We start from the raw sequence: 23,807 nt of genomic DNA on the forward strand, positions 1-23,807 counted from the left end.
TCCCTATTTTGTTGAGTCTAGTAAGGTATCGTGGGGTCCAACCCTTTTCAAGTTTGAGAAGATGTGGTTGAACCATGCGAAATTTAAGCCTTTGGTTAGGGATTCTTGGGGAGAAGAAGTGGAGAGAGGCTGGGAAGGTTTTAGATTCATGAGGAAATTTTAATGGCTAAAGGAGAAATTGAAAACTTGGAATAAGGAGTTTGGAGATATTAGAATTAGAAAATATACTCTTTTATGCGAGTTGTTGGGTTAATATAGAAAAGAGGAGGAGGTATTTTTTCAGATGGTGAGGAAGCTAGAAGAGTCTTGATTAAAAATAAGTTGGAAGAGGTGATTTTCCAAGAAACGAGGAGTTAGAGACCAAACACGGAATTCAAATGGGTGAAAATTGAGACAATAATTCCTTTTTCTTTCATAGGTTAGCTAACGGTAACAAGAGAAAAAAATTGATTTGAGGGCTGGATTTGGGGGATGGGAGGTTTATAATGATTAGTGTCTGATCAAATCTATTATTACTGATTTGTTTTGTAATTTACATTAGTAGGAAATCCATAATAGACCAATGATTGAGGGTTTATTTTGGGATCCTATCTCTGATGATCATATATGGTTAGCGAGATTGTTTAATGACGAAAAAGTGAGGGGGCGATTTTTGGGATGGATAGGGATAGGGCTTTGGATCCGGACGGTTTTAACATGGCTTACTTTCAAGATTGTTGGGAGATTGTTAAGGGTGATTTGTTGAAAGTTTTCACTGATTAAGAGGGGGTTTGTATTCAAAGTAGATTTTGAGGAAGCTTATGATAGAGTGAGCTGGAGCTTCTTGGATAAGATCTTTGTGAAAAATAATTTTAAGGAGTGTTGGTATAGGTGGATTAGGGTCTGCTTGTTTAACGTGTGGTTCTCGCTTATTGTAAATGGTGAATCTAAATCTTAGTTTACTACTTAGAGAAGCTTTAGACAAGGGGACCCATTATTTCCCTTTATTGTTTGTGCTTGTAGCTGATGTCTTAAGTAGGATGATGGATAAGACAGTTGAAAGAGGGTTGGTTAAAGGGTTAGGTGTGGGGAATGAGGGGGTGGTGGTTTCTCATTCAATTTTCTAATGATAAAATTTTCTTCCTTGATAATTGTAGCCCTTACATTTTGAAGAATTTTGGGTATTATTCAAGTTCTTGAGAGGAATTTTGGGCTTCAAAATTAATATGGGGAAGAGTGGTTTAGTAGTCTTAAATGTACTCGTAGAGTGAACTAGTGATTAGGCTACAATTTATTGGGTTGACCTCTCACTTACTTAGGAGTTCCATTGGGAGGGAATCATACAGGGGCAGATTTTTGGAATCTAGTTGTGGAAGGAGTAATAAAGATCTCTTGGGGGTAGAATTGCGCTTGTCTAGGCTTGTCTTTCTAGCATTTTGCTCTATTTTTTTTTTTTTATCATTTTTAAAATTCCAATGGGGATCTTTAGTAAGCTTGAGAGAATCATGAGAGGTTTTCTGTGGTTTAGTGGGGGCAGTCATAGGGACCATTTAGTGAGCTGGGTAGAGATTTATAGGTCTAAAATTTTTTTTGGGGGGGTGGGGAGAGGGATTGGGTCTTGGTAATTTGGTGTCTAAAAACACCGTTCTTTTAGCTAAATAGTTGTGGCGCTTCCCCGTAGATGATAATTCCTTGTCGCAATGGAGTTATATGTAGTAAGTTCAGGTTGGATGAGAATGGGTGGAATACCAATGATAGTTTGAGAAGCTCTTTGGGGAGTCCATGGAGGTTAATTCCAGATTTACTCTGTTTTCACCTATCACACTAAATTGAGGTGGAGAGGGGTTCCTGCATTCATTTTTCGAAAGGACCATGGCTTGGGACTGTTTCCCTTTCCACTTCTTTTCCTTGTCTTTTTTAGATGTCCTATGAGTCGAGTAGGTTTTTTTGTTTTTATTTATTTTTATTTATTTTTTATATTTTCGTGTGTACAACGTGAGTAGCTCTCTGACATTGGCCTTTTGAAATCTTCATCTCAGGAGACCTCTAAATGATAAGGAGATTGTGTTGTGTTCTTTGTTGTTCGTATTGAACAATTTCAACTTATCTTTGGAAAGATTCTTGGTGTTTGGATCAATCAGGGGTGTTCTCTTGTAAACCACTCTATGAATTTTTGACCTATTCAAAATTTCCTTTTCCTCTTTATCCTATTATTTGGAAGGTCAAAGTTCCCCCCAAAAATAAAGGCGTTTACTTGGTTCATTGTGCTTCATAAAATTAATACCAATAACTTGTTGTAGATTAGGATACCTTTAAAGGCTCTCTCTCTTGAGATGTTTGCATGCTTTGTTATAGGAATTCAAAAACAGCCACCCATCTCATTTTGCATTGTGACTTTGCTTGGAGGATTTGGAGCACACTGTTTGGTTTTATAAAAGAGTGGGTTTGCCTCTATTAAGAGGAAGACTTGTTGGTCATCTCTTTCTCTGTCTTCGGAAGAAGGAAGGATAGGACAGCCCTATGGAAGTGTAGCAAGTTTGCAGTTTTATGGGGTTTATGGTTGTAATGTAGTGTACGAATTTTTCCTAGGAATAAGTTGAATTCGTCTTTACTGTGGGAAAAAATTGGAATTTTCAAGGAAGCTTGTTTTTGTCAACAGAACAGCAAATAGCAAAGCAAAAGATTTCTTTCCTTATTTCAACCCACATTTATTTCCTTATATTTCAATTCATTATTTTGTACAATTAGCATATATTTAGTTTACATGTATAGGGCTTGACAGATTATAGTTTACTTGTATAGGGTTAGAATCATGCTAGATCTTATTTACTTTCCATGTATAGCATTCTTGTAAAGTCTATATATAATATGCAGAACTCAAGGCCAATTCATTCGACCATTCACAAAATATTTGACATGGTATCAAAGCCAGCCGACTGCTAGGTTTTTTTTTTTTCGCTTTGATTTTTTGTCTTCTCGGATTCGTGGCTGTTGTGGTTTTGTTTTATCTTTTTGAATTTTTCTCTGTTCTTTCGGTACTTCTATGGCTGCGTGGCTGTCAGCACAGTAAGTTTTTGGGTTGCCATTTATTCCTCCAGTTTATGTCCTTGTGATTCTCGGCAAGCAGGCAGCAGTTTTCTGTTGCTGTTTGTGACTTTCGGCAAGCAGGCACAGCGGGTTTCTGGTTTGCCACTTATTTCTCCAGTTTTTGTTGCTGTGTGTGACTCTCGGCAAGCAGGCAACAGCTTTCTATTGCTGTTTCTGGCACTTATCTTCTCGGCAAAGCAGGTTTTTGGTTCAAGATTTAATTTTTAGTGTAGTTTTTTGGTTCAAGATTTAATTTTTTTATTGCAGGGAGGTTGTTCTTGGTTTTTCTTTGTACCTGCGTTGTTTATTCTGGGCTTCTAGATTTTCTTGTGGTCTGTTTCTTTCGGCACAATCTGTTTTTTTGGGCTTCTCGATTTTCTCCATTATTTAGCATGGACTCCGCACTTGCGTGTGCCAAGTTTACGGGCAACAAATTATTCTACGTGGGATTTTTAGTTTGAACTTTTCCTGAAGGGAAAAGATCTTTGGGGTCTTATTGGTAGCACGGATTGTGCACCCAATCCTGATAAATCCAAGGAGTCCGCAGCTTGTCCGTCATGGGCTGTGCTTGTTGCTCAGATTATGTCTTGGCTTCTTGGTTTGGTTGAGCCACATATTGTCCCCAACTTGCGAACTTATCGCACCGCTCAATCCATGTGGACTTATTTAAAAACAATATATCATCAAGATAACGGTGCTTGTCGTTTTCAGTTAGAGTATGCGATTGCCATGTTTCAACATGACAATCATTCCATCCAAGACTATTATTCGGGGTTTCTGACTCTTTGGAATGAATATTTTGATCTGGTTATTGCAGATGTTTCTGTTGCTTCTCTTCCCATTATTCATCGTCTTCACGAGACTAGTCGTCGTGATCAGTTTCTTATGAAACTCCGCCCCGAGAATGAATCTGTTCCCTCGTCTCGCTAAATTGCTCTCTTGTTCCTTCTCTGGACGTTTGTTTTAGTGAGTTACTTTGTGAAGAACAACGGCTTAGTACTAAAGTTACTTTGGCACAATCTCATGATAGTTCCAAGTCTGTCCCTGTGGCTTATGCTGCTCAACGACGAGGACCGCCTGCGCATTCTAGCACTTTGCAGTGTTTTTGCTGCAAAGAATTTGGACATATTGCTGCTAATTTTTCCAAGAAATTCTGCTTTTATTGCAAGATTAAGGGTCACATTATTAATGAATGTCGTATCTACCCACAGAATCGCCAAGCCCAGGCATTGCAAACTTCTATTAGTGTACCCCCCACAGTGACTTTTGCGGCCCCTGGCTCTTCTTAAGGTGACTTCTCTGTTCCTACACCTTCTCTAGCAAATTACTGCACACCCGAAATGGTGCAACAGATGCTAATTTCGGCATTAGCAATGGGGCTTAAAAAAGGTAACAATTCTACTAATCTCTAGTATGTGGAATCGGGTGCCTCTAATCACATGACGAATAATCCCACTACCTTATGTCATGTTCGGCCCTATGCTAGTCAATCTGCTATTTAGACTGCCAATGGTAGTCTTTGCCAATAGTTGCTGTCGGAGATGGCTCTTCTAAGTTCACTAATGTGTTTCTTGCTCCTCAGCTTTCCACGAATCTTATTTCTGTTGGTCAATTAGTTGATAACAATTGTGCTGTTAATTTTTCTAGTAATGGTTGTGTTTTGTAGGACCAGGTAACAGGGGAGCCGATCGCGAAGGGACCTAAATAGGGGCGCTTGTTTCCACTACTTTTGCTTGTTCCTACACGTTCTCCAGTTTCTTCTATTAAGTCTTTTTCTTGTAATAATGTTTTAGATCTTAGTATGGTGTGGCATCGTCGTTTAGGCCATCCCAATACTCAAATCTTATCTCATGTATTGAACTTTGGTTGACTTGGTAATGAAGAACATTCTTATTTATCTCTTGAGTGTGCCTCTTGCAAACTTGGTAAAAGCAAAACTCTTCCCTTCCCTTTGCATGCTAGTAGAGCTTCTCAGTGTTTTGAGCTTATACATAGTGATGTTTGGGGACCTTCCCCAGTTAGTTCACATGAAAAATTTAAATACTATGTGACTTTCATTGATGATCGTAGCAGATTTACTTGGGTCTACTTTTTTCGATCTAAATCTGAGGTTTTTTGTACTTTCACTGAGTTTTTAGCATATGTTGAGAATCAATTTTCTGCTTCTATTAAGACATTACACATAGATTCTGGTAGTGAATACGTGTCTATTGAGTTTCAGGCATTTTTGGCTTCTAAAGGCATCATTCATCAACGTTCATGTCCTGCTACTCTGCAATAGAATTGAGTAGCCGAACGGAAAAATCGTCATCTCCTAGATGTGGTCCATACTCTCTTGCTGGAATCCTCTGTTCCATCCTTGTTATGGGTTGAGACTCTACAAACTGCTACTTACTTGATTAATCATATACCTTCTCAAGTCCTACTCATGGAATCTCCCTATTTCTGTTTATTTGCTAAGCAACCTAGTTATGATAACCTCCGTACCTTTGGTTGTGTATGTTTTGTTCATTTACCTCCTCATGAGCCACATAAATTATCTGCTCAGTCTGTTTGATGTGCATTCTTGGGATACAATGTATGAACCCGAATCCGGAAAATAAATAAAGAAAAGAGAAGGGAAATTAAAAAGGATAAAATAGCAGAGCTCGCCGACGAGGCTCCTTTTCTCGTCAACGAAGTCTCTTCTGTGGCTCGCCGACGAGTCGCAAAGGCCCGTCGACGAGAAGATACTAAGGGATTTTCAGAAATTCTGAAATCGCAGGCTCGTCGACGAGGTCACTCTTTCAGCGACGAACGCTCTTCTTTGGCTCGTCGACGAGAACTCCAACTCGTCGACAGGGCTGGCTGGGTCAACCTAGTTATAAATAGAATATTCATTGCTAAGTTATCTCAATTTTCTCTCTCTCTCTCTCTCTCTCTAGAACATGAACTAGCCCTCTTTCTCTCTAAGATTTCGTGTTGTTTGTTGCCGGAATCAACAATCCAACGTCGTTACGTGGATTAAGAGGAGAATCTCTACACTTATAACAGATCAGATCTTTGTTTTGAGGATTTTTGGGGTTTTCCCTAAAATCGAGGTAGGGATCTGATTTCGTTTTTGGTTTGGTAGATATGTAGTAGTTGGGATTATAGTGAAGTATTGTTCTTCATTTTTTAGGTTTCAAGGATCCCGTGTCGTTGTTTTGGATCGATTCGTTCGTGTTTCAGTTTTCGAGAAAAAGGTAAGGGGATTTGTTTACATCAATATTTTTAGAAAAAAAAAACCACTAGATATGTAGCTTATGTTTATATGAATGATATGACTGCTTATTTGCAAAATTTCACTGGGTAGATATGCCGATTCTGCAGTTTTACGGTTTTGGCAAAAATGAGGTTTTTGGCATATGATCTCCAAATTTCTTAAAGTTACTTTATTTGCATTAAAACTAAAGTAGGAGATTCTTGAAACTCTTACTAGCAGCAGAAATGATATTTTACGAACCTATTTATATGAAATGTATCTTTGATCAAATAGGTGTGACATATGTAATGAAATGACATGAAATGGAATATACTTAATTGTTTGGTATATTTATGAAATAGGGGAACTGAAGTTCCGAATGATTTTCAGGAAAAATAGGTGCCGATTAGATACCGTGCCATCTATGAAAAAAAAAGGGGTAAAACCGAGAGGGTATGTGCCGGTTTTTACCACAGTATGAATGAAAGATAGTTTATATGAAAGATTGCATGAATGAGATTGCGAAAAAACTAGAATTGCACAGGTTAATACATTTTATGGTAAATTGTACATATGATAATTAGGACCGCAGCTTGTTACTCAGAGCATAAGAAGCGCAATAGTATATGAAGCCTTAAAAAGCTTATATTATGTAAGTGCGGTACCGTTGCTAAACCAGATAGGTACAGTGCAACCACACGCATGTTTTCAGTGTGGGTATCTAGTAGTTGGCTTGGTATGAAGGGCCACTGGTCAAAAAGGATCAAGGTGGTGATGGCCAAGTCAGGCTGCAATATGTTATGATGCCTGACAATGCCTGCACGAACAAGGCTCGATCAATGCTTAGTTATCGCACAACCCTAGGCATGGGGAGTTACTGGCATTGTTATGATAGTTTCAAAGCTAGACGGTGTTCTAAATATGCATATACATGATTTAAAAGCTTTAATGGGCAAACTCACAGGTTTGAGTACCGAGCGAAAGGACTGTGCAGTGTATGGACCTGTACCCTACCCTAACCTCGGGAACTCTCGGTTGTTACAATGCTGAGTTATCTATTGTAGGAATTATTTACATATCTCCTATAGTACAGTACTGAGAATGTTGTGAATGTTAACTGCCACTAATGGTTTAAACATATGTTGTCACACACTGATGTAATATTTTCTTCCTTACTGAGAAGTGTCTCACCCCAATCTTACAAGCATTGTTTCAGGTCCTGCAGGAAATCAGTCCTAGTCTTCTAGAAAGACTTTGGAGCGTAGAGTCTGGTTAGCTGACGTAAGTTTTGTATGAGTTCTGGGTTTTTAGCCAGGATGGGTTTTTGGGAATGTAATACAGTTTATGTTTTACGTACGGATGAATGTATGTAAGGAACAGCTAGATACTCTAGTACGTCTATTAGAATCCATATGAATGTTTATGTTTTTCAGCAATATAAGAAAGTACAGATCAGTATGATATACCCATATGTCCCTGCTTAGGGCGGGTATTTGATGTATGTTATCTGATTGTACAGGCTATGTATGTATAGTAGCACTCTGGGGTCGTATAAAAGGCCGGGGCATTACATACAATGTGTGTCAAAAGGGATTTGTTTGCTATGATCCTACATTACATCGTACACGCATTTCTAGGAATGTTATTTTCTTTGAAAATCAACATTTCTTTCCTGTGTCCTCTATACGCTCCTCTCCTACTATGGTTCTCCCCTCCTTTGAGGAGTAGTTCTTAGATCTTCATCTAGTCCGTTCTCGTTTTAAACCAGGCATTGTGTATACGCAGAGGTGCCCCCGCCCACTATCTCTTCCGATAGCTCATCCGATATTGATCCTACCACACTCCAAATTCAGTCAGTTGCAGAAGCTCCAGAGCCTTTGGTACGTCACTCTTCTTAAGTGTCTGTACGCCCAGACAGGTATGGGTTTCCCTTTTCAAGTTCTAGTAACTCTGTTTCAGGTCTTATTGCTGCATTGTCCAATATATTCCCACTTCCTACTCACACACTGCCAAGCATGATTGTTGGCGACATGCTATGTAGGAAGAAATTTATGCTCTAAAGGCCAATCACACCTTGGACATTGAGCCTTGTCCTCCTACCATTGTTCCTCTGGGTTGTAAATGGGTTTACTCAGTCAAGGTCCGATCTGATGGAAGTATGGATCATTACAAAGCTTGCCTTGTTGCACTTGGGAATAATCAGGAATATGGTGTCAATTATGAAGAGACCTTTTCTCTCGCGGCTAAAATGACTTTTGTTCGTACGATTCTGGCTATTGTCGCTTCCAGTGAGTGGCCATTACATCAAATGGATGTCAAGAATGCTTTTCTTCACGGGGATCTTAAAGAGTGTATTTATATGAAGCCACCCACGGGCTTGTTTCCCTCTCCGACTTCACATGTGTGTAAGCTTCATCGTTTTCTTTATGGTCTCAAACAAGCTCTTAGGGCCTAGTTTGATAAATTCTACACCACTTTATTACAATTTTCATTCAAGTAGAGCAAGTATGACACTTCATTATTTCTTCAGAAATTAGACATGGGAATTGTTGTTCTTTTGGCTTATGTTGATGATATTGTGATTACTGGTTCCGATTCTTCTTTACTTGCTCAGCTCAAGACTCGTCTCTTAGAGTCCTTTCATATGAAAGATCTTGGGTCTCTCACATATTTTCTTGGTCTTGAGGTGAATCGTAGTCCCTCAGGTATTTCACTTAATAAACATAAGTATGCTAGTGACTTGGTGGCCACAGCTGGCCTTCAAAAGGGTACTTCGGTTGATACTCCCATGGAATTAAATGTCAAGCTTCGCAAAGAGGAGGGTGACTTATTTGCTGATCCCGGTTTATATTGGAAGGTGGTGGGTAGTCTTGTCTATCTCACCATTACTAGACCAGACATTTCTTTTGCTGTACAACAATTCAGTAAGTTTCTTCAGACTCCTTGTCATATACATTTGGATGCTATCCCTAGGATCATACGCTATGTTCAGGGCACTTCTACCCGTGGTTTATAAATCATCAATGGAATCTGAATACTAAATGATGTCTCTTGCTTGTTTTGAAATTATTTGTCTTCGAGGCTTGCTTGCTGAGCTAGATTTTTCTAAGACCGATCCTACACCTTTACATTCCGATAATACAAGTGCTATCCATGTCACGGCCAATCCTATCTATCATGAGCACACGAAGCATATTGAAGTCGATTGTCACTCTATCCGTGTAGCATTTGATGCTCGTGTTATCACTCTTCCACACATTTCCACTGAATTACAAATTGCGGATATCTTCACCAAGGCTCTCACTCGTCATTGACATTGCTTCCTAAGTACGAAATTGATGCTTGTTGATCAACCTGCATCAATGTGAAGGGGGCTGTCAACGTAACGGCAAACAGCAAAGCAAAAGATTTCTTTCCTTACTTCAGCCCACATTTATTTCCTTATATTTCAATTCATTATTTTGTACAGTTAGCTTATTTTAGTTTACAAGTATAGGGCTTGATAGATTATAGTTTACTTGTATAGGGCTAGAATCATATTAGATCTTATTTACTTTCCATGTATAGCATTTTTGTAAAGTCTATATATAATATACAAAACTCAAGGCCAATTCATTCGGCCATTCACAAAATATTTGATAGTTTTTTCAGGATTTGAATAGGGATTGGAGGAACTGGTTGGCTTGATTTTTATTGTTTTAGTTTTTTTTTGGTTTGGATCAGGTTTTTTGGGAGATTTCCTATTCACCCTCCTAGTAAATTCTTTCCCTATTAATGAAATTTCTTTTGCTATGAAAACAAAAAGAATAGATCCCAGGACCTTCTGCTAATTTTCTCCCATACCATGATAAGCATCCACATTGCCTAGAAGCTTTAAATATTAGATTGGGAACAAACAATGTATATGATTAGGTAAAGGGTAAGCTTATCCTTTATTTGATAAGGTGGTGGATCCATGCACAACAATTCAAGTCTTACAAAGAGAAGAGGCAAGCAGTCACATGAATTTAAAATGTTAAAAGAAATGGTTTATTTAAGTTATTATGTGGTGTAAGTTGGGTGTTATGTATTTCAAGTTTTATTATTAGTATATACTTGGACAGGACTGGGGCTGAATGTAAGGCTCTAGGAAATTGCCTTCTATTTTTTCTCTTGCTTTCTCTTATTCTTTACTTCTTTTATTTTCTCCATCACTAACTTTATGACATTGTATTATAGTGTTACTCTCCTCTAAATCTGATTTATTTAAGTTGTTTTTAGATACTTTTTTTTTTCTTGTCCTCCTTAATCATTTCTCAAATTTGATTTTCTAATTTGTTTGAGAGTCATTTATGCAATGCTCAGATGCACTACCATGATATTGTCTGCTTTGGGGTGAATCCCTCATGGTTTTAAAATGCTTTGTTACAGGCAGAGGTCCCAGACCCACATACATAGTCAGGTCCCTTTTCCTCCTTGAGCAACATCTCACCCTTTCCCATGCCCAGAAGCTTAGTTGCAGCCTGTCTCTTGCCCCCACTAGGCACAAGATAGTGGGTATCACCAACCCTAATAGGACATGCCTTCCCAGCATATGTCATCACCACATTTTTTATTAGGATCCGGCTCTGATTGCATAATATAGCACCATACATTGACACAATATTGTCCACTTTGTGGTTGTTAGATTGCCACTTTACCTAAAAGCTAGAGCTATTAGGTTGTGCATCAACAATGTATGTCAAGCTTTAACACTCCCTTGCACATGCAGGCTAATAGAACATGGAGAGATAAACACATAGTAAATAACACCCAGCACCGGGAATATAATATTTTTTTAAACACCACAGAGCTAATGCAGGCAACAAGACTAGTACCTAGGACCTCCTGGTAACCAGCCTTGATACCATGTTAGAATACCACTTTACCTAAAAGTTTAAGCTATTAGGCTAGGCCAACAATGTAACGACCTGCTTAACTTAATATAAAATGAAACATAATAAATAAAATAGTCAACCCGAACCTGTGGGTAGCGGGGACATCTGTCATACACAGCGGAACCTAGGCAGTAGTAAATGTAAATCACAACCATCAACCAATAATTACATAATACCAGAGTCTACTATAATCCCAAAATACTGTGTTCATATACAACCTAAAAGCATCAAAAATTCATCTAGGATCCCACAACAAAATCTCCTGATCCTAGTACAAGACTTACCCTCCTAACAGGGTAACTTGATAAACTCAACGGCGGCCACGCTCCACTGGTCTTTCTGGGTTTCTTGAAAATCATTTAATGTTCGAGGGTGAGACACTTCTTAGTAAGTGAAAATAAACTAAATACAGCTGTGTGGCAACATAAACATTTAATGCAATTATATATATACAGTACATTTTATATATCTGTAAACGTTCATTATATCGTACTGAATAATCATATACTTTCATATTTGCTAATAAATCATATCGCTAATAAAACGTCTGTTATAGCTGATAATACTGAAAACATACCCAGGATAAATAGCTAGCTGGTGTCATGTATTATCCCACATGACGAGTTGTGCAGCCCGAAGGCAGGACCCGACAATGGCTGGCCGACCACTGCCAAGTCAAAAATGTCTGTAAGTACGATGGGCCCGCCACACCCTAGTCTGGACTGCCAGGTGGACGTCTATACTCTATACTGAAAGCCACATCAACTATCCATCTCCCACCCCCTCGTGGGGTGGTTAGCACCAATCTGATCATAGATATCTGATCTATAAGAAATGGTACCATGCTCCTGAACTGAACTAAACTAACATCCGGGTTCTGATAACATATAATACATGATAATATAACATTTAATATAAATCGATTTATAGCATTTACATAATTTCATAAATACGGTCTCATGCCGAACATTTCATAAATACGGCCTCGTGCCGAAAATTTCATAAATTCGGCCTCGCGCCGAAATCACGCATAAAACGCGGCCTCGCGCCGACTATCAATCACGGCCTTGCGCCGAATATCTCATACATATCATTCTGAATAATAAATCATTATCATGTATTTTCAACATCATTTTGTACTATAATAATTCATATTCCTGAAAACATGCTTCATTCATAACATAGTCATATCATAATACTTCTCACGTAAAGTAATATTCGTGCCACACATTTGCTGTATAAAACCATACATTGTATTCTAAAATCATAATTTCTGGCATCTTATACATATATATACATTTCAACATATAGCAGTATTTTCCCCAAATGTGCATTTCCTTCATAATATACAGATATAATACATGCTTTCCTAAAAATAAATTTATTGATAAATAATAATAATTTGTATGGAAAATAACTGCTTTAGTTTATTTCCTTACCTGGTTATTGAGAAAAGCTCCTATAAACTCTGGTCTCACACCCGTAGTATTTCCTATTCAACACCCTGAAATCGACAACTCGCAAAACTAAATTTCGGTATTTTCATGTGAATATCATTTCTTATAACTACAGTAAAACCAAATTTGGCATAAAAAGTCTTACCTCAACTTAGGGATGATTTTTGACTAGCTTCCACCAACAATCTGCTCTGGCAGATTTGGAAAGAACTTCCCCAGGAGCGTCGTGGTGGCTTCAGATCGTCAATCCAGCGAGCGACGGAGCCGAAATCGAAGAGAGAATGAAGAGAAACCGAATAGAGAGAGAGAGAGCGAGATTTTTCTTAATTTTCGTGTTTATATCCGGGTTTTGGGTTATTTATAGGACTGGATTCGTCGACAAGACACGTCACCTTATCGACGAGTCCTGTGAAAAGTTCGTCAACGAACCTGCACCATCGTCGATGAATTTCATACTTCCTAAAATCCTCTCTCGGTATCTTCTCGTCGACGAAACTTGGCTTCGTCGACGAGGCCCTCACCTGACTAATTTTCTTGGTTATTTCTCCCAAAATGCAATGTCGTCGACAAGGTCTACTGCCTCCTTCTGTTTCTGTCACGTTTGTCAACAAGGTCTGTTGCCTCCTTCTGTTTCTGTTTCCATTCTCTTCCTTTTTATTTAATTGCCATTTCTATTATTCGGATCATTACATTCTCCCCTCCTTATAAAATTTCGTCCTCGAAATTTACTATTCATGTGATTTATCATCCCTTGAAGGCAAAATGTTCTACTTATTTTATTACTTACCCTCACTTATGGCGGAGAAATACCGTGGTTACATTCCAAGTCTTGAGAGATTACATAAACCAAAAGAAAATTCCCCCAAAACTAAAATACCACTTACTACTAGAATATTACATGTACCTGCAAAAGAAACATTACATATTTACTCACATTTCTTAATCACATATGGACTTCTTGGAATAATTGTGGGTACTTTTGTCTAATATGTTCCTCGAGCTCCCAAGAAGCCTCTTCTACTGCGTGATTCCTCCATAGAACCTTTACCAGAGGAATCTTCTTATTACGTAGTTCCTGTTCCTTTCTGTCTAGAATCTGCACTGGTACCTTCTCATAGACTAGCGAATCACTGAGCTCTAACTCACCATAGCTGATAATATGAGAAGGATCTGGGACGTATTTCCTCAACATAGATACGTGGAATACGTCGTGCATCCTGGATAGTGCAGGTGGCAAAGCTAACCTATAGGCGACTGGTCCCACTTTCTCTAAAATCTCAAACGGATTGATAAACCTAGGGCTAAGTTTACCCTTTCTACCAAACCTCATAACCCCTTTGATCAAGGGACAATTTGTTATAACATGCCCATCCTTTTTGCAATTATAGCACTTAATGCTTTTATTCTTGCTTGATTCTTCTTTTCTAGTTTACTTACTAAAATGTTCTCTTTTTAAGAATTCCCTAAATTGTCGTGTGAGTGATTCAATATCATCTTCACTATCCTCATCATTTTCTTCAAGCATTTCTTTATATTATGAGCTAGATGATTTTAATGCCATACCCATATCCTTCCTAGGCTTTTGAGGATCCAAAGTTGTATTTTTCTTAACTTCGTTAGTCATAAGTGATCCAAGAAGCTCATCAAGTGTGGCTTTGGTTAAATCCTTTGTCTCCTCAATAGCGGTGGATTTCGCATGCCATGACTCGGGTAAAGATCGGAGGACTTTTTTAACATTATCCTCCATAGAATAAGTTCTACCGAGTGCTTTTAATTCATTTATGATGTGTGTGAACCGAGTGAACATGGATGTGATAGATTCTCCCTCATCCATTTTAAAATTTTCATATTCATTAACTAGCATATATATTTTGGACTTCTTAACTTGAGAAGTACCTTCATATGTCACTTCAAGTTTATCCCAATTTTCTTTGCCAATTTCACATCCACAAATACGATTGTATTCACTATCACTTAAAGCACAATAAAGAAAATTTTTAGTTTGAAAATTAAGCTAAACTAACCTTATTTCGATGTCCAACATCTCCTCAAGTTGTTTTGGTTCACCTTTGCTATTTTTGAACTCATAATCTCCCTTTGTAATGACACGCCATATTTTGAGACTGTGTGCTTGGATGAAGAGGGTCATTCGATTTTTCCAAGTCGGGTGGTTGGAGCCGATGAACAATGGTGGTTTGGTCATGGATTGTCCTTGGGAAAAGGTGCCCACCAAATACTCCATTTGATATTTTAACGCTCTGGATTTTACTCCAAAAAAAAATGCAAGCGCCTCGCTCTGATACCAATTGTTAAGCGTCCCACCTGGGAGTATATAGAGTCAGAGAGGGGGGGAGGGGTGAATGGACACTTTCTGCATATTTAAAATTTTCTCTACAAAACAAAATTCTTGGCAAGATTCAAGCAAATTATATTACGGTATATGGAATATAAATCATGCACAAGACAAACAATAACAGAGTATAGGGAGAGAAAGATCAACACTGGTATTTTTACGTGGTTCGGCACCAAGCCTACATCCACGCCTTAGGACCAACCTAAGGATTCCACAATCCACTAAGGAACTCCTTCACCGGAGGAGAAGCCTTACAACTCGGGAACAAATCCCTACACTCGGGAACAAATCCCCACCGCGCTCACCAAGAGCTTTCACTTCGGTTCGATGATTTACAAAGAAATGCTTCTCAAATGAGCAAATATAAATAACAATACAATCCTCACACTACTCTCTCAAGGAATGAATCAAGCACAATCAATGAACAAGAGAGGATGAGCACTTGTGAATGAGGAACTACAATGCAAAGTGCTAGGTTTTGTATAAAATGATGTTTATGACTAAGCTTGTGTAAAACCAATCTAAACCTTATTAAATCAAGTCTAAGGACTTGTATTTATAGCCAAGAACTCATTCTAGCTGTTAACTATCCGCTAGGAGTGAATCCCATTCGAGTGGCACGAGTTCTAGCCATTTTCTACCCGTTGCTGCATTGGGCTCGAGGTCACTAGTCGACTAGTCCCACTCACTAGTCGACCAGTGCCACCCACTAGTCTACTAGTGCCTTGCACTAGTCGACTAGTCACCTGGGCTGCGAGACAGGATCTAGCTACTAGATTTTCTAGTCGACGAGTGATATGCATTAGTCGACGAGTGCTCTGTTTTTCCTTGTCAAAAACCCTTTTAATGCCTTAAAACATTCTTGGACAAAAGTATATGAAATATATTAAGTCTAATAAAGTTTAATACTTGTCCAAATGAGTTTTCCCTTGAATATAAGATATCTTGATTATGAAAATACATTTGAAAGCTTATTTGGATATCTTATATACTAGTATGTCCTTTAGAAAAATATGTATGGCTTTCTTGATGCTTTGGGACATAAAACATGTTTTAACACAATCGGGACAAAGTATGTGAATATTCAAAATACCAAGATGTTGAAAACTTGTCCCTTGGAAAAATAACTTTAAGTTTAGGATTCTTTTGACAAACTTTTTGAATTAACTTTGAAAACTATGAATGTTGAGTTTGTTGACTTTGGATGAAATCCTATAAACTCATGCATCCTAATATGCATGTGCAAATTGCTCAACTCTTGCTAAAAAATCATGCATGAAACAAAACCGCAAGAGTTTCAAAACATACTATTTCAAACACTTCCTAATAACATAAAAATTACAATAAACTTCCTTTGGTCGTGCTTGGGTCCTTTCCGAGTGTGTGTCCATTTGATCTCTCTATTCGAACATCAAGTCGATCCGATCTTTGCCTTTGATCCAGTACTTTATGTACGAGTACCTGTACTAGACAAGGTCTGCAAATATAGGAAAACACTAGGAACAACAAATAGGTTGATATCATCAAAACATATAAACCATGATAGTGTAGCCACCAAGGCTAACCGCTCCTGTAGCCAAGATGAACTCAATCCGTGTGTTGCTCTCTCTAGCAACTCACTCTAATTGGCCCTTATATCAACTAGATGTGAAGAATGCCTTTTTAAATGGAGACTTAGAGGAGGAAGTCTTTAGGAATCTACCGCTAGGATTTGAAGGGAAAGGTGGCAAAGGCAAGGTGTGCAGATTGAGGAAATCATTGTATGGACTCAAACAATCTCCTAGAGCTTGGTTTGAAAGCTTTGGGAAGGTTGTAAAGAGTTATGGTTATAGCCAAGGTCAAGCCGATCATACTATGTTCGATAGACACACGAGTGAAGGTAAAATGGCTATCCTTATTGTCTATGTAGATGATATAATTTTGACAGGTGATGATAGCAATGAGCTAGAGAGGTTAAAGAAGATCCTTGCTCAAGAATTTGAGATCAAAGACTTAGGAAACTTGAAGTATTTTCTTGGAATGGAATTTGCAAGGTCAAAGAAAGGAATTTTTGTTTCCCAATGCAAGTATGTGCTTGATTTACTTGGAGAAACACCTATAGAGCCGAACATAAAACTCCAACCAGCTAGGGTGCAAAGCAGTAGAAACACCTATAGAGCTGAACATAAAACTCCAACCAGCTAAGGCTGAAGAAGTGATCAACAGCGAGCAATACCAAAGATTGGTAGGGAAACTTTTTTATCTCTCTCATACACGTCTTGACATAGCCTTTGCAATAAGCGTGGTAAGTCAATTTATGCACTCACTAGGTGCCAAGCATTTGATGTTGTGTACAGGATTCTAAAGAACCTGAAAGGGAGTCCAGGTAAAGGTATATTATTTGGAGGACATGGGAATTTACAGGTTGAAGTATACACTGATGCAGATTGGGCTGGAAGTATCACTGATGGAAGATCAACTTCTGGCTATTGCACCTTTGTTGGAGGAAACCTAGTAACATGGCACAGCAAGAAACAAAATGTGGTGGCAAGCAGTAGTGCAGAGGCAGAATTTAGGGCTGTTGCTCATGGAATTTGTGAAGCACTATGGATTAAAAGGTTGCTGGAAGAATTGAAGATTACTAATTCACTACCAATAAATGTATTGTGACAATAAAGCCGCAATAGCTATCGCTCACAATCCAGTTCTTCATGGTAGAACTAAACATGTGGAGGTATACAAGCATTTTATCAAGGAGAAAATAGATGAGGGAGTAATCTGTCCGCCATATATCTCGACAACTGAGCAAGTAGCAAACATACTGGCAAAGGGACTGCTGAAGAAACAGTTTGAAAACTTCATTAGCAAGCTGGCCATGGAAGATATCATCTAGCCAGCTTGAGGGGGAGAGTTGGAAAGTTTCAAATCTGTTTAGTCAACTTTCCTATTTTTCTAAGAGAATCTTGGCTGTAAATGTGTGAATATGCTAGAATATTTAGTTTCCTTAGAAGTTAGCATCTTTGGTTCTTTCCTTCTATTCTTTTGCTTTACATCTATTTATACAGACCTGTACCTATGTTACGATTAATGAGAATTATTTCCACAAGAAGGTATCTCATTCTAGACTCATCAAGTTGCTTCCTCAACTCTTCTAACTCTGAAGGAGCCATCTAATATGGCCCTTTAGCAAGAGGCTTCACCCTTGGTAACAACTAAATCTCATGGTCCACACCTTGTCATGGAAGCAAGTTGTGAGGTACCTTGTCTATCATCACAACTTTATACTCGTCCAACTCAGCTTGGATGCTTTTGGCCTACTTATCTGTTCACTACCAACATAGTGAACTGTGTCTTTTCACACACTTATTGAGTTGCATGGCTAAGAGGAACCTCTCATCGTCACCTTTGTTCGCAATGACATGCACCATGCAAGGGTGGTCTCCTATCAAACAAAGGGAACTAGAAAATGACATTAGTGCCACCTAGATCTCCCTTAGTGCCACCTAGATCTCCCTTAAGAATTCCATCCCAAGTATCACTTGGAAATCATCCATCAGCACAACTGTGAAATTCACATGTTTTGCTCACTCTCCAAGCTGGGCTACTTTAGAATAGACTGAGCTGTAGAGTTATCCTCTTTCGTGTGTGCAATTACACCATTATTTTGTGGTGAAATTTACAACTTGATGGGTTTTGTGTAACAAATTTTTGCAGTTCTGCAGCTTCTGCTCAAGTTTTGGTATCTTATAATATATTTCCATACTTCGCTCCTTTATGATTAGTAAAAATTTTCTACGATTTTAAAACAATCTCCCTTAATGGGCAATATGAGGTCTTTGAGAAACGAACTCATTGTGTTGATATCTTCACTTAGAAGTTGGATTGTCATGTTTTGAAAAGTTCAGTTCGTATGTTTTTGATTTCACAGTCATCCTTACAACAAGGGTTATGGCCTTTATAGTATTTCAAGAAACACAAGTTTCATTTATTTAAGATCTAGAAAGTGTTCATTGAATTTCTTTTTTACTTTTTCTTTTTCAGTGGTTAATTGCAAAAGGGGGAAAAAATTAATTTGTTGAGGATCAAAAAGGCTTTGTGGTGCTATTTGACATTCAACTCTTTATTCATATGCTCATGCTTATGCTTTTCATTTTTCTTCTGTTCCTATATCATCAAGCAATTTAGGTATTATAGCAGCTGGGGGAAATAGTTGTTTATGATAAAAAAAAAAAAATAGAGAGAAATGACCTAATGTCTTATTTATATTGTTCAAGATGCAAGTAATACTATAGAGGAATCTTGACATAGGAATAGGCTTGAAGAACAAAAGGAAAAAATAAAATAAAATTTGCATTTATAAAAAACTTTATGATAGGACTATGCTTGGTTCCAAAGGACATTGTATCTGAGAAGAAAGATAGGTCAAGTACGTAAAATTTAATATTTAGGTTTTAATTCATCTAAGCATGTTAACTGTATAGAGCTTATGCACTTCAGATTTTATTTTACTTAGTTTTGTTAAATATTCTTAGTAATCAAATGGAGCACAGGATAAATTTTAGCCAAGATGAGATGTGTTTTTATATTTTGGGACCTTGAAGGGAAAGAAGCTTTGGCAACACTGAAGTATGAAAATACTTTTGATCGATTAATTTTCTAATGAAGATTTGAAAATGCATGATACAGGGGAAAGCTTATGAAATGAAGCTCAACTTTGGAAGAAATATAGAGCTGAAAGATATTTCGCTTAAGATTCATGGATATGGGATGCTTCGAATCCACCAATTTTTGTGAGCTGATGTCTATATAAAGAGAATTATAAGCATAAGGTGGCTGTGTTGCTGTTCCAGAATTCAAGTATTATCTGACTATCATATTTTACACGAGCTAATACAAAATTCTGCAAGTCACTACTAGGAGAAGTCCCGGGTAGGTTACTGAAATAATTAGAATATGTCCAGGATTAGCTGTAACAAGATCACAAGCTAGGACACAGGAGACTTGGCAGAGGGCAAGTGAAGGTAAGAAGGCAAAGGAAGCTGAGCTTTGAGGACTGAAAATTTGGGCAACTGGAGTTCTCGACTTTATCTGAAGAGTGATGATATGATGTATAGTGGTTAAGATACTAGGCAAAATTTGAGTTGCTGAACACCATGGATGAATTAAAAGTGTCTCTCCTCTCTCTCTCTCTCTCTCTCTCTCTCTCTCTCTCTCTCTCTCTCTCTCTCTCTCTCTCTCTCTATTTGTGCCTTTCTACACTACACTGCTGATATATACATGTGTATGTGTATGTAATATTGCTTGTTGGCTTTTTGCTGACACGTGTATTCTTACTGTAGTAGTCCAACCTCAGATGAAGGGTTTGAAGGGATGGAGTTTACATCTGATACCCTGAATGAGAAAGCTATAGCTTGTAATGTGCTATGTTGTTGTGCTGGAGAGTTGAAGGAAGATTTTTTTCCATGGATTAATCCGGTTGGTTATGTTGCACTATATTTCGATTTTCCTCTGAGGCTCTAACATTTATTTTTGAAAAAATTAGAAAATGATACTGATAAACTCAGTCAAATCAATGCAGGTTGTTGATACTTTGGTTCCTCTTCTCAATTTCTATGAACATTATGAAACTAGAATGGCTGCTGTTTCAGGTATTTCCTCTCTTATTTTTTTTACTTTATTTTTTATTTTTTCCTTCTAGGCTTTTACCGTCCAGAAGCTTCCCAATGTGTTTAATTTGATTATTTCAATTTCTGTTTGTAGCCATGCCAGAGCTATTGCTTTCAGCCAAACTAGCTGTTGTGAAAGGAAGAGCTCAAGGACGTAATATGTCTTATGTTCAGAAATTGGTTATAAACATAGTACCAGCATTGCTGGAAGCTTTACATAAGGTCATCCAATTGCACATGGTTATCAAATAATATATGAAACACTGTTTTGACCATTTTTATTTTTATTTTTTATTACCTGATGGTTTGGGTCGCTTATGATTTATTCTGTAACAATTTATACTGTGGGTCATAATTTCTTTTGCAGGAACCTAAGAGAGATGTTTATGCTATAATATTGAAGTCTTTGAGTAGATGCATAGAGGTTTGCCATTCATTTACTGAAGCTAAATTATCTGCCATATGCTAACAAATTCTATTCTTTCTTTTTGCTTTTGTTTTTCTACAATATTACGTAAAAAGAGTAAAGTACTCTCTCACTTGTAAATTGTTGACTTGTTTCCAAGTTGCTAACATCTGGTTTTCTTTTTCTTTTTGTTCTTATTTGATTTTTCCTCTTTTGTTTCCTTCTTCACAATCAGATCCACCTGTGATTTCTGGTGCTAATGCTAATTATGAGGACATTTTTCTTCTCTTTTCTATATACACTTTTTTTTGCATCTTATAATTTTAACTCCCCTCTTTCAAGAACAGTGTACATAATATAATGGGGTTTTGTATTTAACTTATATTCTTGGAGTATTTTGAACTTTTTAGTACTTTGTTAGAAAACAAATAAAACACTCCACGGCATGCAGAAATATGTTCTCCTTAAGACAAAATTTGCCACTAACATACAGTGCACAAACAGCTTTTGCAAGGGAATCATTTGCCACTAACTATTGTTAGGAAACCATGCAGCTTACTCAGTAGATTGCTTGCAGATTTTTGCAGATTTCACCTATTAGCAATTTGAATATCCTTCTTTGAATGATCTCCCAAAATAATGTAATCTGTATCTGTAGAATAAAATTTTTGAGAGTATTTGGTGAACAATTGGGTGCAAAGGGATAGTGCAGATATAAAACAAGCAAGAAGAAGATGTGTATTTCAAACTGCCTACTGGCATATTTGTATCTCTATGGATTAAATCTGAACCATTGATCTAGTCTGATTTAATCAGTGGTTATGAGTGAAATTCTCTTGTTGAATGCCGTATTCAGTCTCCGGAAGGCCTTTAATTATAATAAAGATATTGATGACCCAAATAAAATATAAAAACATAGCACAAAAAAGATAGGCTAAAGCTCTTTCATGTCCTGCCTTGCACTTTGTGCATGTGCAAAGTCATAAATTTTCTCCATACATCTCTAATTAGTGTCGTGTGTTGTGTGGTTATGAAAATCACTTCGGATGACCCCACTCATTCGGAAAAATTTCCAACAGTTACCCACCTCATTATTTTTTAGTTATGTTGCTTGTAATTGTCATCTGGAGGAAGTAACCTACTTCTCTCACAAGCATTTTCGTTTCACAGGTGTCTGGATTTCTTTTTACTAAATCGCAGCAGAGGCTGATTGTTGTTGAGAGTACACTGGCACTGAAATCTGTTTCATGTCGAAAACTAGAAACAGTTGAAAGATCTGGGAAAAAGAAATTATATTCAGAAGAGAAAGAAAAGGAACTTAAGCAGAAGGAGGAAATCCTCAATCAAGTGTGTCTTTTCTGGATTCTTTTTCACTGTTCCAAGTAATTAACATAGATTTATGGGCTGCATCTTATTTTGATTCTGCTGCAGCTAGGTGACTGCTTGGGCACTTGCATTACAACATTCCAGGATAAATTTTTGCCTTTCATTGACGAACTTTTTACAGATTTAGTTGTGCTGTTGGTAAGTAGACCTTCCTACACAGATACAATCAATTTTTTTTCCTTGCATCCACATTTGAGGCCTACCACCAATATTTTTGCATGAACAAAGTTTTGCTGCTTTGTTGCTCTGTAAAGCTTGTGCTGCAATTGCTGCAGTTTACTACATCTTCTTGTTTGGTGCATTTGTCATGTAGATTCTCTGTATTCATTTATTTCATATTTATTTTCCTCCAACTTCTCTATCCCTGCATTTTAAGTTTTTAATTTTTTCCTTAAATAAAAAATTATGATTTTCAAGTGATTGAAAAAATTATTAAGGACTGAAGTTATAATATTAGCTACATGAATTGAAAATTTTCAACCGTTGAATGTCCGAATAGACATGATGTAAGATATTTTAATCTGCTTAGGTACTTTGGTTTGGTTATATTGTAAAGTTGGAGATGGAGGAGAAAACAAGAAAAGATGTTTAGAAGAGAAGAGAAGAGAAGAGAAGAAGAAAGCTGGAGAAAGGATGAGGCAGCAGCTGCCTGGAGACTTAGGTACAGATCCAGGTCTGCCGTCTTGTATATTAATAATGATAAAAGTCTTAAGGACCAAAATACCCCCACTCACACAATCTAGTTGCTCAGAGAAGCTATTCTCTTCTAACACTCCCCCTCAAGCTGGAGGTGTACAAATATCACCCAACCCGCAGCTTGTTACCACCACTAGACGAAGCAGGCTTAAATAAAGATTTTGTGAAAACATCCCCTAACTGATCTACAGAACTCACAAAAGGAGTCCTCGCGACCCTCTTCAATACAGCATCCCTCACAAAATGACAATCGACTTCAATGTGCGTTCTCCTCCCTTGGAATAGTGGATTGCTAGTGATATAAATGGCAACATGATTATCACAAAACATATTGATGCAAATAGGCATAGGAATAGAACAAGAAATTCAGAAATGAAAACTGAGATTTCAGAATAGTTTTTCAGCAACCATCTTTTACTCAAGTAACTACTGAAACCATAAAATAATGAAGAGATGACTGCTGAGAATTTCAGTTCAGCAAATAAGACAAATTTTGGGACACAACAACAACTTAATTCTCAAATCAGTACCTGTTTTGGCATTGTTTCAGAATGGTAACAGCGGATTTCTTCTAGCCTCTTGCACCATTAGATGCAATGGGGGACAGGTGGGCAACAAGGAGTGGAATCCTCAGAACCCTAGCCTCCAAATCCTGACAA

The 23,807-nt window shown here is 37.6% G+C and overlaps 1 protein-coding gene across 1 annotated transcript in view; it reads left to right on the top strand.

Moving 5' to 3' along the window:
- The window catches only part of LOC131160801 (uncharacterized), a 99,328-nt gene that overhangs the window by 27,185 nt on the left and 48,336 nt on the right, over window positions 1-23,807 (top strand). Inside the window, exons 8-13 of the mRNA XM_058116683.1 lie at window positions 20,334-20,469; window positions 20,573-20,642; window positions 20,755-20,882; window positions 21,028-21,084; window positions 22,237-22,413; window positions 22,498-22,590. Of these exons, the coding sequence (XP_057972666.1) occupies window positions 20,334-20,469; window positions 20,573-20,642; window positions 20,755-20,882; window positions 21,028-21,084; window positions 22,237-22,413; window positions 22,498-22,590 (661 nt within the window). The remainder of the gene's footprint in view (window positions 1-20,333; window positions 20,470-20,572; window positions 20,643-20,754; window positions 20,883-21,027; window positions 21,085-22,236; window positions 22,414-22,497; window positions 22,591-23,807) is intronic.

Source organism: Malania oleifera, chromosome 7 (genome assembly GCF_029873635.1).
Source record: "Malania oleifera isolate guangnan ecotype guangnan chromosome 7, ASM2987363v1, whole genome shotgun sequence".
In the NCBI taxonomy this organism is placed as follows: domain Eukaryota; kingdom Viridiplantae; phylum Streptophyta; class Magnoliopsida; order Santalales; family Ximeniaceae; genus Malania; species Malania oleifera.